General features: G+C 39.0%; 2 protein-coding genes across 2 annotated transcripts in view; one reads left to right on the forward strand and one right to left on the reverse strand.

Moving 5' to 3' along the window:
• Positions 1-839: 839 nt before the first annotated feature.
• Positions 840-20,354, forward strand: part of LOC143036894 (adenylate cyclase type 2-like) — a gene marked incomplete at its 3' end in the record, with an annotated part of 150,412 nt that continues 130,897 nt past the window's right edge. Inside the window, 1 exon segment of the mRNA XM_076204824.1 lies at positions 840-3,026. Coding sequence (XP_076060939.1) covers positions 2,956-3,026 — 71 coding nt within the window.
• Positions 15,685-16,393, reverse strand: LOC143036637 (uncharacterized). The gene has a single exon (XM_076204196.1). The coding sequence runs from the start codon at positions 16,280-16,282 to the stop codon at positions 15,695-15,697; it is 588 nt and encodes a 195-aa protein (XP_076060311.1). The 5' UTR covers positions 16,283-16,393; the 3' UTR covers positions 15,685-15,694.

The following is a 20,354-nucleotide window of genomic DNA, read 5'->3' on the forward strand; positions in this document are numbered from 1 at the left end:
TTCATTAGGCAGAAGATAATAGACCCGAAGAAAATTAGTCATACAAAGTAGGAACAATTTTGAGATGACAGATTTCCCCTGCTTGATTTTTTTTTTCTTTTTTTTTTTTTTCTTTCTTTTTTTTTTTGAGGGGAGCATAATTCCCAAGGGAACCGAAAAAAGAATGGGAAAATATTTGGATTCATATAAATAAATTTTGGATGTAAACAACTATGCGCCAAGGGATAGTGGAAATAAAACAAACTTAACGAAAAATGTGAAGCAGTAAATAAAATAAATATTTTTCCTACAGTTGCGTTACTTGCTGAGGTAAGTAGAAGTTAAAAGAACCCGAGGTGAAACCATAAGCAAACCCAAAACTGGATAATGACAGTTGGAATTAAGGAGACGGGGCCTCATGAGTGTATTTCCTTTCCTGCTTTACCCATTAATCGGACTACACGAGCGCTGAGGTCTCATACGGGAGGGTAATGAGTGTGAATCACGAATCCTGCACGTAATCTAAGACCATGGCAAATCATACACAACCTGACGACCGGTAAGCCGACCTATACCACAGGGGAACTGGTGGAGGTGGGGAGAGGAGAGAGGCAGGTAAGCGGAGGGATGGAAACGGTTAAGGAGGGGGTGGGGGGAGCCTCTGGCCCCACGCGTCAGTTGCCGCCGATTGCCCGTCGTGTGTAAACGTACGGAAGCCTCCCTTTTCACGCCCGAGGCGGTTGTTGCTTGAGCGTGTCCAGTATCCCTCGTCACACCCGAATCATTCAAAACGCCCAAACTAGAGCAAACCCATAGGTGAACGCCTTCTTTGTAGTGCGCTTGTAACACCAAACACACGTATGAGTTAGTTCACCAGTAATACCAAACACAAATAGATCAACAAAGCACACCTACATTTTGTAACACTGAATACACCAACCAACCATCTTCAATCACGACGCCTTACTGCTTGGAATAACTTGAGTACAGCCCTACTTATGGTGTTCCCAGCATGTATCGTGGCCCCTGAAACAGCACTGCGTACCAAGATTATCTTAAGTCATCTTTTACACAATTCCTCACAAATATCTCCTGGTGGTCGTCGAATAATTCGCAACACGGGAACTGCGCCCGTGGTCTGTCGTCTCTTCATGGTGGGGCAGATGAAAACCACGGAAGGACAAAGCGACATAGGAACATGTGATTTACTGTGGTCGTTTGTGGTACTTTGCTAGTTGGAGCGCTGACCTCACATCCCGAAGCATGTAAATGCGAATACTGGTCCAGTGGTTGGTTACCTCTGCAAATAGGGGTTCTGCCCTGCGTCTTCCCCGGAACCTATGCTCGTGGCGGCCGAAAGTCACTGGAGGCCAGACATCGCAGGGAAAAAACAAGAACGGAAAAACAACCGAGAAAGAGAACCAAACTGGCAACATATATAGAACATCATAAGTTCACCCTTCACTAGAATAGTCACGACTCTGTGGTCGCAACAGAACTCCAAAAAATATGACATTGTAACTGAAATGTTAGGGATTATTCTCATCATAACATATCGCTTTATACAATAGACATCCGTATTATCATCCCAGTGCTCTCCATTTCGGTCAAACCACTGATCTAAACCAGAATGATAAACCTTGAAATCAAAACAGCTTCAGACATACTCAGCAGTCTCTCCAACCGAATACCAGGATAGGAATACTGAAACCACAACGCTAAGTTCTAACCCCGAAACCTCTGAACAAGGTTCCATGTGCCTAAAATGATGTGTTGTTGTGAGTACCGCTATGGATGATCATGAAACTCGAGAGACTGCATGAACTATTTTTGAAACCGCGTTTAAAACATGAAATTGAAACCTCAATTGTGTTGCCTGACGCTGTGTTATTTTGAACTTTTACCCATACGTGAAACTGAAGCTTTGTCCCTTACACTGCATACGTTGTTACTCAACCGTGCTTCAGACACTGCATACTTTTTTTTTATCTGAAGGCTCGTGTTATGCATAACAAAAACCTGAACTGTGCTCTGATTACTGCATATATCATTTTGGCCATACTCCAGTTTTGTCAAGTGACCTCGACTTAATGACATGGTTTTGGTTTCAAACGTCGTAACAACTGCGTCATAAAAGTGTTCAGCGTCATGACATTTATGTTTCCATTCCTTCCTTAAAGGCTAAGACATTCCTTCAACTGAATGGAATCTCCTGGCGGCAGGTAAAACCTGAAACATTAATCTAGTGTAAAACATACGAGTAAGACGTTGCAACACGAGAGCCAAGCAAAAGCGCACAGCAGAATCCACAGGTGGCAGTCAGGATGCTAAATCCGCGCGACTTACCTTGACTTTACCTCGACGAGCTTCTGCCCCTCGATGTGATTTGAGAGGTGAACGTTTGCAAGAACAAAAGTTTCCTTCAGATGAATTAAATCTACGCCCGGCACGTAGGAAGGCCCTTGCAATGAAGGTGTTAATCCTCAAAGGAATGAATAGAGCTCCATAAGTGGATCACTTAGAAAGGAAGTTTTACATTACATCAGACGGAAACTTTCTTAATCGGTCACCGTTCTCCGACTACTAAAATGAAATTGAAAATAGAATTTGAAAGAAAACCGGATTATTATGAAAAATTCAGACAACGTCGATGGAATAATGAAATGTTACATATCATTAGAGCCTGTTGGAGCTAAAATGTGCAATACATTGACACCACACAAGTTTATGTAGTAACACAGAAAGAACAATCACACAACAGGACTATCCTCTCGAATTCACAGCAAACAAATTCCAAGACGTCCAGCACATCGCCAGAGAGACGTACAAAAATACATACATGAATATTCTACTGTTTTTACTCTCAATGAGACGGCATTACGACTCTTTTGCCGTGTGCAATCCCATGAGCCAGGAATATACATTCATGATCAAGATGTAAACAAATTATCGCCCTTCCCAGTCTACGCCGTAGTCATGGATACCGTGGTCCTGTCGGTGTCCAAGAGGACTTCGGTGTCCTTTGCTTGTCTTCCAGAACCCTCAAGGTACACGCGTGCACGTCCCGACGTCGTTGTCTGTGTTTTGTTGCTATTGTTCTTGTTGTAGTTATTGTTGTCATTGATGTTTTGACCTTTTGTCACAGTTGTTGTCGCCATTGTTATCATTCTAGTCTTTCAACCCATTCACTGGCAATGCATTTTTTTTTTCTTGTCAGACGATTTTAGTCAGTACAATAAAGTGTTTATTGTTCTTTTACTATTGTCATCTCTCTTCATAAATAGGATTTCTGTTGTTCATAGTGTTGTCTCAAATCACGCCTGCTTCTGTGATACTTTACATGTTTCATTGTTGATCTAACTTCACCAGCCACTTGCAATGACTGTACCCCTTGATCATTGGTTACCCATGGCCCATGCCCCTTGGAGTCATATATTTTCGCAAGGGGAAGGGGACAACCAAAAACTAATAAAAGATACAATATATCAGGCTTTCTCCATGTTGTTAATAGTAAACATCTCCCTCCCCCCACCCTTTTTTTTTTTTTTTTTTTTTTTTTTTTTTTCATTCAAGGCCCCAAGAGTTCGTGGATGCTTGATGATTTTATCCAGTGTTGAAAGGATTTTTGGGAGGCTGTGGAACAGCATCTCATAGATATAGGGTACGTGAGGAAATAGGCTGAGAATCCCCGTTCGACAACTAAAGAAAAAAATCAAATGAAACTAAAAAACGAACCAATAAACGCAAATTTATAGAAATATAGATGTCCAAGAGAAATTCATTAATAAGAAATAAATCAATACAGAAATAAAGACAAAGAAATTGTCATCAACATATGAATTCATCAGGGAAAGGAATAAGATATATAAAATTGAACAAAAAGCAGATACAAAAAAAATAAAGAAATAAAGAAATGAGAGATAATCAGATATGTAAATACATAAACAAATGAACAACGAAACTGATAAATAGTTTAGATAGTATAGATATATATGAAATACAGGAATGCATGAGTATGATATAGAAAGCAAAGAAATAAAGGCACAAAACAATAAAAAACAAAGATAAATGAACAGATAAGAAATAATGAATTACGAAATGAAATATATAAAAAAGACAAATAGGTAGATCTATGAATAAGTAAATAAAAGATAGATAAATATGAAAATTAATAAAGGAATGTCTAACATTTGAATAAATTAATTAATCATTAATTAATACATAAATGAATAGGTAATATGAAATAATAAATATAAAAATACAAAAACTAATAGATTGATAAACAAGTAATTAAATGCATACAAAAATGATAAAACACTAGAATAATTAGGATATATTACAGCATGATGAATAGATAAATAATTAGATAATATCAACCATTATTTTTATTAAAAACTAAACGAATAGATAAATAAACAAAGATATATATAAAATTATAAAACATTAGAGCAATTGAGATGCATTACAACATACTGTTTTGATGTTTACCTGAATTCATCTAAAGCGTTTGATTGAACTGTACTCGTATATGACTGTTTCTGCGACAAGCTGTTTGATTTACCAAATGCGGGTTTGACGACATTGTTTCTACGTACGCTTGGATGTTGTACTTTATTTTTATTTCATTTTTAAATTTTGATGTTATCAAGACCCTTTAAAAATTCTTAAACCTGTCAATACTCTCTTGAGTGTCCTCTTTACATAGAAGATGTAACCTCGAATTAATTTATATTAGATTTTCTTTTATGTGATCTAGTTTTAGGTATTTGGTAACTCTTCACTCTCTGACGTGCAGTCTGCCATGTCATTTAATGAGATTCAGGGACCTTATATTACAAAAAAGAAAAAAAAATATGGAAAGACAAGAACTCTATATTTTAATGAGATATAGAATTTCGAAGAAAACCATATTTCCAGTCCTGTGATTATATTAGTTTCATCTGAGGTAGAAACATCACGTTTATATGATCTAAGATCGTTATTAGAAAATAGACAGTCTTCTTTATCCCTATTTCATCTTCTTTAATAGATTTGGTCACGTACTTAGTGTTATTGTTACTTACAAGCGGCAATGGCATAAGAACATAAGAACGAAGAGGACTGCAGGAGACCATAAGGCCTACACTAGGCAGTTTCATGTCCATTACCACCCGTCACCCCTATCCATAAAGTTATCTTTTCTTAAAACAACCGATAGTTTCAGCTATACTATTCGCGCACGTATAAGACGAAGAAGAAGAATCGAGAAAATATTTCAATCTTTGACGGTCCGATATTTTCACCTACAAGATGCTGTTGCCTAGCGATAAAGGTACCTTTTGCTCGGTACAATTATATATTAGCCTACCACAGTCGATGGCGGATGAGGCGCATCATACCAGACATCATATCTGGGTAAAAACGTTGGTAGCTTCTGTTAAAATGAACAGCCTCGTACTATGTAGCTCGAAGCAAAACAACCCATTCAAAAACAAAGAATTAGTGCTCTAGACAATCGTTTGACGATCATCGTTGAGTCACGAACGATTATCGTTGAGCGATAACCGCAACGGACGAAACGCACCTTGACCGGAACAAGACAAAGAACAAGTTTAGCAGCGAGAGGACTAAGATAGATTTAACCCTTTCTCTCGGAAAGTCCCTGGTTGATCGATGAACCACTCAGCCAGAGACATGACAGAGAGGGCGGGCGAGACAGAGACCAGGTCAATAGCCTTGGATAGATATGTCGCTGCGTTGCAGTTAAATTGACGACTCGGACAGCTGTCAGGGACGACTCTATCCACGACCGCAACCTTCTCTGATGACACAACCCTTCGTGTCTGTGTTCGTTATGGAACAGAGCCACATAAGTATGTTCCTCTGTCGCATTTGAGGTGTCGTGATGATGGGAAGTTGGAGATGTATCATCTTTAATGATAGCAGTAGCAGTAATATTAGAGGCTGTATTGTAGTTATTTACTAAATAGTAATAGTAATAATAGTAGCAGTAATAGTATTAATGGTAACAGTAACAGCGATAACACTGGTCAACAAAATTGATTCAAATAACTGTCCCACAAGCAAAACGAGGTGAACTTGTTAGATTTTTTTTACTGCTGATTTCAAATATGTTTTTAGAATTTTTCTACCAGGCATATTTTTTCTGTGGTAGCATATTAAACCCTTAAACAATTATAACTAATAAATGAGGCCGATATTTCAATGAAACTTGCCATTGAAATGTAGAAATGCATGATTTTTTAGTGCATTTTGCTTCAGTAATCAGCCAACATTGAAGAGCTCCCCTTCCCTTGATACCAGGTTTACATGTTCAGAATGTCCTAGTGAAACCTCTCACCGTGCTCGTCACTGACGGCGCCAAGATTTGCAAGGAAAAAGTCCAAGTAAGAGTATAGGAAGTGAATTTTTAGGCTCATATTGCATCCCAAGGCCTTGTAGGATGTCAGTAGCTCTTAGAATTTCAGAAGAGTTATTTGCTTTATGATTCACCCTAAAAATTGCTCAAATTTTCTTAAATGACAGTCATCAGCTTTATCAAGATCATACTGCTCTTCATCAAAATTCTGGTCTCTCATCAGCTCCCTAATCTGTGGTCCAACAAAAATACCTTCTTTGATTTTTGCGTCACTTACTCTAGGAAACTTATTTTTCAAATTTGCGAATCCCTTGCCAGTTTTATCCATACCTTTAACAAAAATTTTCATCAACCCTAGCTTAATATGCAAAGGAGGCAGATAATTTTTCTCTGAATCAACATGAGGAGGATTGACAACATTCTTCTCTCCTGTGGTCAGAGATTATTGCGGCCACATTCTTTTCATAATGATTTTTCTCATCCCGACTGCCCCACTCACACAGAAAGCAACAAAGCTTTGTGTAACCCAGCTGCATTCCAAGTAAAATTGCCACAACCTTTAGGTCACCACAGATATTCCATTTATGTCCTTCATACTTAACTTTTTGCAATAGAAGCTTCATACTCTCATATGTTTCCCTCGTGTTAGTTGCATGGGCAAGAGGAACAGAAGGAAACTCATTTCCATTGTGGAGCAAAACAGCTTTCAGGCTCACTTTTGAAGAGTCAATAAACAAGCGACACACATTCCTGTCATATTTATAGTTAAGTTCCTCCATAACAGAATATACATCATTGCGAAACACCACACCATCCTCAAGTGAGAAAAACTGTTCAAAATCACAATGTCGCTTACGAGAAAAACTAACTTGGGATTCTTTCTGGAGAAGATTCCAGCCCTTTAACCTGGAAGCAATAAGTTCAGATTGCTCTTTTAGCAAGTTAAATCCCGCACAAGATCATTCAGATCTACCTGACTCAATAAATGTGGTTCACTTGAAGAGCAGATTAGCTGAAAGTGCATAACAATCTCACGCAGTGTTGCCAAATTCAGTGTTGTCAATCGCTTGATTGAAATTTATCCCACGTAACACACGTAACGTAACATACCGTAGAACTTAAAAACTGTGGGTGATGGGAAAAAAAATTGACATTTTTTTTGGATTCTGCATGCAAAAACATATAAGATACAGCCATTGTTTTCCCTGGAACAAATTCTTTGTTGACCATTGTAATGATAACAGTGATAGTGATAGTAACAGCATTAACTGTAGTACATAAAGCAAAACGTGCAACAGTAAACAGTAAATAATAAATAAAGAGTAACAATAAGAGTAACAGTTACTTGACCGTTGCAGAATTTCTCCCCAGCCGAATAAAATCATCTTACGAGAGCCAGAACAAATGAAGCGTTCCTTGCCAGACAGGCGAAGACGCCAAACCATGTTTAGATCTATCGCTGTCTATAAGTTTGACCTAATGAGACGCTCAAAGAAAACATATCTTTGAGGCACTGGCATCTTCGCCTGTCTGGCACGGAGCGTATCAAATGACCAAGCAGTCAAAAGGAGTTTCTAGAACTGAGGAAAATTCTTTGGTCTAAAGCAAATATGTCGAGGATATACGAGTATTTCAACAAACGTCTTTTATACTTAATTCAAACTCCCTGGGTTTTGACAAGGCGTCAAAGGAAGTGAGTTAAGATGACAGCTCGACTTAGCCATAGATACATTCCATAAGGATCATTTACACGGGGCAAGTTGACAGGCAAATCAAGTGTGCAAGTTACTTGCTACAAGTTACTTGCCGTGTGTAAACATCTGCTTGACAAAAAATTGGGCTAATGAGCATTGTCCCAACATTCCTTTCAATGCAACACACGACAAGGAACCTGTAGCATGTAACTTGCATGCTTGACTTGCCTCTCAACTTGCCCCGTGTGAACGAGACTTTATACAAGTGGTCATCCCTGCTGGCGCCGGGGTCTTTAATCAACTCAAGAGCTGATACGAGCTTCATAATTGAATAAGGCTTGTCTGTCGTCACCGCTCACTGCACTTAGAACTCACCTCAGAGTCCCTGGATCCCTGGATTGATCCCCCAAACCTTGTTTACACGGGGCAAGTTGAGAGGCAAGTCAAGTGTGCAAGTTAATTGAAATGGAAAGGAAAGCGAGAAACTACATGTTTACACAGGCCAAGTCAGAGACAAGTGGCCTGTGTGAACAAGTACTTGCTTGCTTTCCTCTTAATAACTTCCATACCTGACTCTCAACTTAACCCGTGTAAACGAGGCTTATGGGCTGCAGTTAAGTTCCTCCTGGTGTGGGCTCCTCTCCACCTTATTGATGGTGGCACAATGACAATAGCGGAGTTTGGGTCCGCAGATTACACCGCGTCACAAAAAGTCTTTTGTCTAAATTCATTTGAAAGGACGATTCTGTGTTCAGCAGCTGGGGCGCTCTTGTTGATAATACTGTCAAACATAACTTTCTCTCGCTCTCTCTCTCTCTCTCTCTCTCTCTCTCTCTCTCTCTCTCTCTCTCTCTCTCTCTATTCTAAAGGAACTCGATTGGTGTGGATCATTCCTCAGCCGAATGAAATTGTTCAGCAGTAGTCAGAACACACACGCATACGCATATATATATATAAACCAGTCAAAATATATATATATATATATATATATATATATATGTATATATATATATATATATATATATATATATATATATATATATATATTGGTCTCTACAGCTGGAAATCATCGTCTGTTATTAGTGAGAACAGAACCCATATTGTCACTAAGTCGAAAGATTGGTTAACATTTCGCTGCACATGTTTTTCTTCTTCTGAATGAAATCGCCTGGCGACAACCAGGAATGCAGTGAAAGGGCCGGAAGAGAGGTTTTTAGCCGTTGAAATCCAAAAGGCCTTGTTGGGTTCAGGTTATGAAGTTAATCTCTTTTGGACTGAGTGGAATCTTATTTTTGTTGCCTCCACAGCATCTTCAGCAAAGCAACACAAAACGAAGCCAAATATACTAAAATAGATAAACAAACAAATAAATAAATCATATATAAATGAATAAATGATGAATGAATAGATTAGAGGAATGAATAAGTTTTTAATAATTATCGTTATGTAGTAAACTGGTTCACCTCTTTCAGACCGGAAGGTCTAGCTTCTCTCGTCGTCGAACTCCCGCCAACTTCATCAAGCTGTTTTTCATTTGGCAAAATCAAATCCGTTGAAGCTGCCCGAAGGAGTCCAATGTTTTAAAAGAATTTGATAAATTTGAATTGGACAAATTAGGTTCTAAGAAGGAAATAGGCAAAAACTGGTTTACCAACAGTGTGGTTAACGAATGGAATAGACTTAGTAAACATTCAGTGAGCGCTGAAACGATGAGCTGTTTTGATAGATGAGCAAACTTTATGGATAAGGTTGACAGGTGGCGGTACATGGAACTGCCTAGTGTAGGCCTTATAGTCTCTTGCAGTCTCCTCCATTCTTATGTTCTTATGATCAAGTCTGATCGAGATGATATCATGGCCTTTTTTAACAAAATTTCCCCTAAATTGAATAAAACCATTTGGCGTTACCCAAAACGAAATCCTCAAATGTCCCAAGAAATTTACGCGATGGTGAGGAAAAGTTAAGCCTCAAAAGTGTGTCGTGGAGGCAGAAAGAAGATGCTGAATTATAGATCAAAGCGCAGAGAGTGTGATGAATAATAAATCAAGGCTAGCCATTTGAGGCGGAAACGGTAATGGAGGATTTACGAACATGCAGAGAGAATTAAAAGAAAGACAAAGAAGAAGAGAGAGAAAAAAGAAAGTTGATATTTAAAACGAAAGACGAAGGAAGAGTATATATATATATATATATATATATATATATATATATATATATATATGATATATACATATATATATACGTACATATATATATATATATATATATATATATATATATATATATATATACATACATACATATACCAAGGACTTTTTCCCCCTACACGGGGGGGGTAGCCAAAAAGAAAAAGGCACAGAAACCACTCCCACCCATTCCATCTCCTATATATTCCACTCCCCTCCACCTTCACTCTCATCTCGGCGCCTCCTGGATGACGTGTTATCCCTGTATCCTGTCCACTGCCCTGGGTCAGAAGCAGTGTCGCAAGACACAGCACATCCACAGCAAGGCCGCTTCATAAATTCGGCGACCCCCCCTCTCCGTCCCGTCATGCAGAAAAGGAGAAGACGGGGAGAAATCCCTTCGGGCTGCGTCAAATTTTTCTCATACATACTTCCTCACACCCCATCCTCCACCCACTTCCCCTCGTGCATCACAGCATCATCTATACACAACCCTTCTCCATTTACCCCTATCTTCTGTCCTCTCCCGTCCTTCCTCCACAGACATTCCTCTCTTTTGTAATGCCCCTTTCACCCCATCCATCCATCTCATCCTAGGACGCCCCCTCATATTCACTCCTTCCGCCTCTGCTTTCCACACTTCTTTTACTAATCTTTCTTCACTCATTCTTTCCATGTGTCCAAACCATCCTAATACTCTTTCATCAACCCTATCTCCGAGTTCCCTTTCCACCCCTGTTCTCCTCCTCACCTCATTTCTCACTCTATCCAGCTTAGTAACCCCTATCATACTTCTCAGACATTTCATCTCAAACACATTCAAACTCCTTCTCTCTTCCTCTCTCATGTTCCATGTTTCTGCCCCGTACAATGCTGTTTGCACAATCACTCCTTCATATAACCTCCTCTTAGCATCCATTCCCAGATGTCTATTTCTCATTACACTTTTCAATACTAAGGCATTTACTAGCTTCTCTCAATCTACATTCTACCTCCACCCCCACATACATTCTACCTCCACCCCCACATACATTGTGTGTATGTTAAGGGTTCCTCTCACAAGACCACTACAAGTAGGTACCAACAGAGTAGTTAACGAATGGAAGAGACTCAGTAAAGACGTAGTGTGTGCTGAAGCAATTTATTGTTTTAATGTTTTGAGAGAAGATTAGATAACTCTATGGATAGGCATGAAAGTGGTAAGGCACATGAAATTGCCTTGTGTCAGCCATACGGTCTCTTGCAGTCTCCTCTATTCTTACGTTCTTATGTTCCCTATTGAAAAGAATATTTGCAATAACGTGGTGAAGGAATGGAAAAGATATGTGAATCAGAAAAAATGCGACATAGAATCTGTCATGAGCTCTGGCAAGCTTCATGCACAAGCCTGGGCTAAATGCCACGCCCCTTTTATTTCAATGAAGAAGCTGATTGGTTCATGAGATATAGGCGTATTAAGGAGGGCCAATCAGCTACGTTAGCTGCAGAAAAGGGTCTTGGCTTTTGGGGGCAAGTTACCGTGCATTGAATTTGTGGATATACATTAGTGAGAGAAGTACATATTTTTTAAACAATTGTTCGGTTGAATTTGGTTGAATGAGACAGAGAGTGAGAGTGAGAGAGAAAAAGAAAGAGAGAGAGAGGGAGATAATAGGGGTGGGGGAAGAGAGAGAGAATAAGGAAGTGGTGAGTGAGATGTCATTACCAAGAAAGGGGAAGGGACTGAAGGATTTTCGTCACCATTTCCCAGAAGAGAGATTAGATTATTTCCCAGAACCACGAGAGACTAGTTTCCCTCGCCTCGCATCAATCAAAAAAGAATAGATACAATAAAATACGATGGAAAAAGTTAAGTTTCTTCTTCTTCTTCTTCTTCTTCTTCTTCATCTTCTTCTTCTTCTTGTTTTTCTTCTTCTTCTTCTTCTTCATCTTCTTCTTCTTCTTGTTTTTCTTCTTCTCCTTTTTCTTCTTCTTTTTCATCTTCTACCTCTTCATCATCATCATCTTCTTCTTCTTCTTCTTCTTCTTTATATGAATACAATCCACAAGTCTTAGAAGACGAGTGCATCCAGTCAAAATAAAGAACAATTTTTTTTCCGGGATGACGCAGTTGAATATGTGGAATATGTTGACAACAGTTATGTATTATCAATTAAGTACTCGCCTGAAGGAAGACATATATATATATATATATATATACATATATATATACATATATATATATATATATATATACATATATATATATATATATATATATATACATATATATATATATATATATATATATATATATACAGTATAGGTATATATACACACACGCATTTTTGTCAACCATAATTCACTTTAATTCTAAGCCATCAACATCGAGAGACTCGAGGAGGCCAACATGCAGAAATTGAAAAATTGTAAAGCCAAGGACTATCACATGTCACGTGCTAGCGCAGGTTCGAGTCCTTGGCTGTGCCACGTTTCAATTTCTGTATGTTGGCCTCCTCGAGTCTCTCGATGTTGATGTCTTAGAATCAAAGTGAATTATGGTTGTTAAAACGCATATCTGTTCACTAGGACCCATTCAGTGTTGTACACACATACACACACACACACACACACACACACACACACACACACACACACACACACACACACACACACACACAAATTAATGTATATATATATATATATACTGTATATATATATGTATGTATATATATATATATGTGTGTGTGTGTGTGTGTGTGTGTGTGTGTGTGTGTGTGTGTGTGTGTGTGTGTGTGTGTGTGTGTGTGTGTGTGTGTGCGTGTTATGTGGTCGGAAGATAAAAGCATGAAGACAATCCACCATTTTCTTGTTAGCGAACAAGTCGGCGTAGTTCAAGAGGCAATCTATGTAGAAGATCAACCGCCAAGGACATCACAACACTGACGCAGGATAGTCAAACTAATAGAAATTTTGGCACCAACGTTTCACAGTTACACAACTTTATTCTCAAGCCAGGATGAATAGTTTCAAGAATCAATGAAACGAGTCACAAAAAGCCATTGGTGGTGTGGAACCTAATTGATCTTTACAGACACAATTAGGAAAACAAGATGTTCGTCAATTTACAAGGATTCATTTGTGTCATGAGGGGTTTTAATGTTCATATAGTTGCCTAAAAATGTCCGCCAGTGATAGTTTTGCTAATGAAAGTAAATAGAAAACTTAGTTAATCATTTGTGATGAATTACAATAAGACAGTTTATATCCTTGTTGTGACCCGAAAAAAAGGCTGCTACACACCAGAATAAAAAAAAAAAATAAAAAAAAAATAATAATAATGATAATAAAAAAAAGGCACCGACTACGCCGTGGGTGCCTTGGCCTGCGGCGCTTGCTCGCTTCGGACGGGAATATGTTAGACAACTAAAAATTATGCTAGACTGGGAAAAACCATGCTTAAGCTTTTATTCTTTATAATAAATTAGATTTTTATTTGTTCATTAAAATAACCCTATGTCATGGGTGAATTATGCCTATTTTAGTATAATTATGTGAAATGTTTTAAGGACCGTGCGACGTGACGTCACGCGGGAATATGATAGAGAACAACTAAAACTTATGTTATACTAACAAAAATAACGCTTAATATTTTTCCTCACAATAAATTAGGTTTCTATAATATTTCCTCATTAAAATACCCACATTTCATGGGTGAATTAGTGAAATGTTTTCACGACCGCGCGACATGACGTCACACGGGAATATGTTAGACAACTAAAAATTATGCTAAACTGACAAAAATCATGCTTAATCTTTAATTCTTCATAAATTAGGTTTTCATAATATTTTTTCATTAAAATAACCCAATGTCATGGGTGAATTATGCCCATTTTAGTATAATTATGTGAAATGTTTTCAGGACCGTGCGACGTGACGTCACGCGGGAATATGCTAGAGAACAACTAAAACTTATGTTATACTGGCAAAAATAACGCTTGATATTTTTACTCACAATAAATTAGGTTTCTATAACATTTTCCCATTATAATAGCCAAATTTCATGGGTGAATTAGTGTAATTATGTGAAATGTTTTCACGACCGCGCGACATGACGTCACACGGGAATATGTAAAAATTATGCTAGACTGGCAAAAATCATGCTTAACCTTTTTTCTTCATAAATTAGGTTTTTACAATATTTTTTCATTAAAATAACCCAATGTCATGGGTGAATTATGCCCATTTTAGTATAATTATGTGAAATGTTTTCAGGACCGTGCGACGTGACGTCACGCGGGAATATGCTAGAGAACAGCTAAAACTTATGTTATACTGGCAAAAATAACGTTTTTTTTCTGACTGTATGGGCTTCTCTAACCCTTTTAAAAACTGTTTTTCCTTGAGTTTGCGGTTTTGATATAATCATTGTGTTTCCGATCGATGTAATACTTTTGGTATTCCTCGAGACAGCTTTTACCACCACTCATAGTAAAATTCTTGTATCCTGCAAAATAATGTTTCATAAACTTTTCCGATTCTTCCTCTTTAATTTCTCCGTCGAAATATATTATGAGATCGTACTCTTCATCAGAGTACACGTAATTTTTATTATTACGTTACATATTGTTGAACCCCAATATTTTCCTATGGAATCTCTTCATTGTGGCTGTTACTGAGGTTTTTTGAGTGAGGCGTAAAGTTGGGGAAACTCATTCTTGTGCTCCCTGCCCTTCGCTCGCGGCCAATCAGTTGTCTCCGTTGCCGTGACGTCAGTGTTCTCGTCCAATCAGTCGTCTCCGTTGCCGTGACGTCACCACTCTCTCAGCCAATCAGATTCCTTACACAATGGAACATTTTTGCCGGATTTCGGAAGGTGGTCATAAAAATCATAAAAACGCCAGGAAATTTTCAAAACTGGAAAACTTTACTTTTTTATATACAACATAGATATGTTCGCATCTGTGCTTTTACAGGAAAACACTCTGATTAAATGACTCTGTAGTCTGTGCTTATGCATCTAGTGGCATCTACTAAGTATTTCAGCGGCTTTGACCCATCGTTTTTTGCTCATATTTCCGAAATAACCATTTACATCAGCATAATATATTAGCACAGCTTAATTCACACCCTGTCCTAATTTTTGACGTTATAGTGCATTCACAAGTGTATTTATTTACGGCGTTTACTCTTGACATCAAATGTCTCGCAGCCGACACCCGTGAAGTAAATCGAACAAGTGAAGTTGTGACGTCATCACAAACTACCTCGTGTATCCCATCCTCCTTCCTCCCTCCTCCTCCTCCTCTCTCTCTCTCTCTCTCTCTCTCTCTCTCTCTCTCTCTCTCTCTCTCTCTCTCTCTCTCTCTAAAAAAAAAAAAAAAAAAAAAACATTAAATAATAATGTAATACCATGCACCCGGAGAGGGAATTCAATAACAAGTTTATACATATGATGGATAAGGAAATTATGATAATAACTGGACACGCATTTTATTTCATTCCATACCACTGTGGATAAACAGTTCATCCTCGTCATCGCTGTCCATGGTGATGATGACGGGTTCCACACTTTCATATATGTTGTCCGATGACCAGTACTCTTCTTCGAACGATCTGGACCTTCTCAAAGCACCCGCCCACACCTCCTTGGTTGCGATAAGCTTTGCCTCCTGGAGCCGCGCTTGCAGGTCTGCCCGAGTGAACCGCTGCAACGTTGAACGCACGTGTTGCTTCATGCAGCCCCACACTTGTTCGATGGCGTTTAATTCTGGATGAGCTGGTGGCAAACGGATGACCTCATGACCCCATGATCGGATAATTTCGTCAACCGTGTAGCGTGGCTCGGGCCGGTTCTCCTTGCAGATCGGTAGCAACTCAGGGCGCGTAGCATGTGGTGGGGATGGTAGGCTGCGGCACTCCAACCATTTCACGATCTCCGCTTTTCTTGTGGCAGTGGTGGGGCAACGGGTCTCCTCGGTCAGCTGACTGTGGTAGGGTGCGTTGTCAAGCGCCAGCACCGATGGCTCAACGAGCGCCGGCAAAAGCTGTGATGTCAGCCAGCGAATGAATAGGGCGCTGTTCATTTCACCATGGTAGTCTCCTGTTTTGTTCTTGGCAGGGTAGCACAAAAATGATTCGTCAATGAATCCCTCATCTGTGCCACATGCTACTACTACAAAGAGGTAGTTTGTGATGACGTCACAACTTCACTTGTTCGATTTACTTCACGGGTGTCGGCTACGACTCACATAATATCAAGAGTAAACGCCGTAATTAAATACACTTGTGAATGCACTATAACGTCAAAAATTAGGGCAGGGTGTGAATTAGGCTGTGCTAATATATCATGCTGATGTGAATGGTTATTTCGGAAATATGAGCGAAAAACGATGGGTCAAAGCCGCTGAAATACTTAGTAGTGGCATCAAGCCTGCATCCTCTGATGTGTGGATCTTGCATTCTGTCCACAGACAGAAATCCGCCTTTTGTCTTAATCCTAGGAAACTCCTATTGGTTTCTTTTCTTCATCTAGATATCTTAGAGTAGCGTTTCTCAACCTTTTTACCTTTGCGTAACCTTTAAAATAAATTTCATATCTCAAGGAACCCCTGCGCAAAAAAAAAGAAAAGAAAAAAAAAAGAAAAACATATACCATATTTTCCTCATTTTATTTTCATCGTAATAATAGGGTAGACAGGATGATGTCTATATTACATTTTTACAATAACTAAAAATATGTCGTGCGTGTTTAATTATATTACGTATATGAAATCAAATAAAAAATCAAAAGTGCATTTCAAAGGATTACAAAGGTGGAGCATGCCGACAGGAGACCTTTTGGTCCATATCTACCAAAAGGTTTCCTGTCGGCATGTTACGCCTTTGTAATCTTTTGTAATGTACTTTTGATTTTTTATTTGATTTCATATACGTAATATAATTAAACACGCACGACATATTTTTGGTTATTGTAAAAATGTAATGTAGACATCATCCTATCTACCCTATTATTACGGAACCCTTAGGGACCTTTTGCGGAACCTTAGGGTTCCGGGGAACCCTGGTTGAGAAACGCTGTCTTAGAGTGATTACTAGATCATCTATAAGTTATGTAACGAATGCAGTTATCAACAAACTAGATATGTGATCCTGGCTCTGCTGATGCTAGACCAACACCCACCATCCGCCACAGTTCTACTCATTGCTGAATCGATTATAAGTTAGTGTGTTGTATGAACACCATAATGTTTACGTTAATATACAGAGAAATAACATTTTAGTTCCTTTTGGAGAAAATCATGAGAGACTGTCACCAACATAGTTTGATTTGTAACTAGTTTAGTTACAAGCATTAAGGAAATAGAGGGAGGTCTTACGGTTTGATAATGATTAATTATTTGTGCTCCAGTTCTTGATGAAAAAATCAATGATTAGGTGAAGGTATAGCAGTATTTGCAGTTCTGCAATATTGGAAAGACGATAGCCATAGCCGGTTTAGTCATTTATCCAGTGAGGACAAAGAAAACGGTAATGTTGGAGTTTTTTATCTGTATGTGATCGTCACTTGCCGACAAGTTTATCTAAAGAAACACCTTGTGAAGACGGAGTATTTTTAGTACGACTCGCTTGTCACAGCTTTATCAAATACTCCATAAAGCTGTATAACAAGCGAGACATTGTACTTAAAACAGCTCTGTCTTAACATAATGTCTCTTTAGATCAGCGTTTCCCTACCTTTTCCGACCATAGCACCCCCTGTTGTCATGTCTAAGCTGTCCAGCACCCCTATCTTGTTATTAGAAGGATAAAAGAAAGCGAAGTGTACTGCTTGATGATTTATTTTCTTGATTCCTTAGAACTGAATCAAATTGACAATATTGTTTATAGAAGAAATAAGAACACCCTAGAAAAATAAAATAGCGTGGAAGAAGTCAAATATGCACAACTAGGTAATCAATAATACATATGTCAATGTAATTTTTGTGTGCATTACCTCCCAGCACCCCCTATAATTGATTTCAGCACCCCAGGTTTGGAAACGCTGTTTTTGATGGTTTTCGATCTGTCTTCTGTACCTTGACACTTCCTTCCCTTGCAACTTTTCGCTATACGAGTGGCCCAAAAACCAAAAACCTGTGCTCAGATATATTTACCTAAGAACATAAAAATGAAGGAGACTTCAAGAGACCATAAAACCTACTGTAGGCAGTTCCATATCCCTTACCATCTATCATCCCCATCCATTAAGTCATCTAACCTCTTTAAACAACATTTCAGTGCTCACTGCATGGTTAACCACTCCATCAATAAACCAGTTCTTGCCTATTTCCTTCTTAAACCTAAAAATATTTCTGATTCATTGGTACAATGAAGATCACATGATTTGTTACAGTTTTTGTTTATAATAGTTCCAAGGTCATCACGACGTCTGTTGAAACAGCCACGACGTTCCCTTTCGAAGAAAAGACTGAGATCATTCCTACCTTGACCTTTGCTCGGCATCGAACTTCAAGTGGCTGATAATGACTTGAGCAACGTGCATTACCTCCCATCCCCTCCCGTTTTCCAACTCTCTTTTTTATAGGCCACAAGGTCTCCTGGTGGCATACTTTTCCACTGAGCTAAGAAGTGTTCATAACATCTATAGTAGGAGAACGAGGAGAGTGTAAAGACGCTTAGAAAATGAATCAGAGAAAATGAGAACAAGACAATTTGACAGCGTTCATTGATCTGGGAGCGAATATGAAAAACCATAAGGTGTTGGATGATGATGATGAAAAACAAAGTATTAAATGAGTCTTAGAACCTCCAAGAAGAAATTACAATAAACATGTGGAGCTGCCTAGTATGGGCCTTATGGTCTCTTGCAGTTTCCTTCATTCTTATGTTCTTATGTGTAAGATAGCATTTCCGATGCCTTGTACCTGAAGAATCGAAATAGCAATCTGCATACACAGTGGTTAGCGTCGATGACTTGGGATTAAGTAGACCCGGGTTCAAGCCCTGCGCAGAGCTTAAAAGATTCACCACCACTACAAACGGTTACTGTCCCTCTTGAACAAGGTGATGGGGTGTGTGTATATCAGATCACTCATTTGCTCAAAGATGGGTCTATATACACGCTGTGTGTGTGTGTGTGTGTGTGTGTGTATGATTCACCTTGGTCTTGGATCACGTGTTGGACTCGTGATCGGCAGCTCTTTTCCCTCCTGGAAGAGAGCTCAGAGCTCATATATGACCGATCTATGGGTAATGCTGTGACCTTATACACACACACACACACACACACACACACACACACACACACACACACACACACACACACACACACACACACACACACACACACACACACACACACACACACACACACACACACACACACACACACACACACACACACACCTCACCGCCCACGAGAGTTGGAGTAACAACTCGCAGCGCAGCAATACTAAAATTATTTCAGCCCTGGGCGGGATTCGAACTCGGACCGCCGTAGTGGTGGCCGCGATCGCTACCACTGCGTCATCGAGTGTGTGTGTGTGTGTGTGTGTGTGTGTGTGTGTGTGTGTGTGTGTGTGTGTGACATATACTGTATACGTTAGCCTATCTCGAGACTTAGCCAGGGTAAGAACAGAATCCATTACCAATGACTTTGAAATCATTGGACCAGCCTAACCTAACCTAACCTAACCTAACCTAACCTAACCTAACCCTACCCAACCTTACTCCGACATGTAAAATATCTGGATGACTGCACCATCGTATAGCTTGAAAAAAAAAAAAAAAAACATGACCTCACGTGAAGCGCAATAGGAAAAGACTTAAGGTATCCCAAGCTGGGGAAGGGACCTATTTGAAATGAATTAATCTCTTATTTATCCTGCCTCTTATCCGTGTGTTTACGTTAGCGCAACTCGAACGCACGCCGTCTGGCAGTTCTTGAACGCACATGCCACCGTTTTCTTTTTGCGAGACTCTGGGGTGAGTCTAAACTGTTATTATTACTCCACCTTTCATTCGTCAGTTTCACTTCATTATTTTCCCATTACTGGATTGCGAACTGACGAATCGTCCGTCATTCTGTTTATGAAATAACCCAGTGTTTGTCAGCCTTTAGCAATATGATGCAGGATACTGTTTTTTCACATAGAA

Source organism: Oratosquilla oratoria, chromosome 21 (assembly GCF_046742065.1).
Source record: "Oratosquilla oratoria isolate Oo_2021 chromosome 21, ASM4674206v1, whole genome shotgun sequence".
NCBI classification, from domain to species: Eukaryota; Metazoa; Arthropoda; class Malacostraca; order Stomatopoda; family Squillidae; genus Oratosquilla; species Oratosquilla oratoria.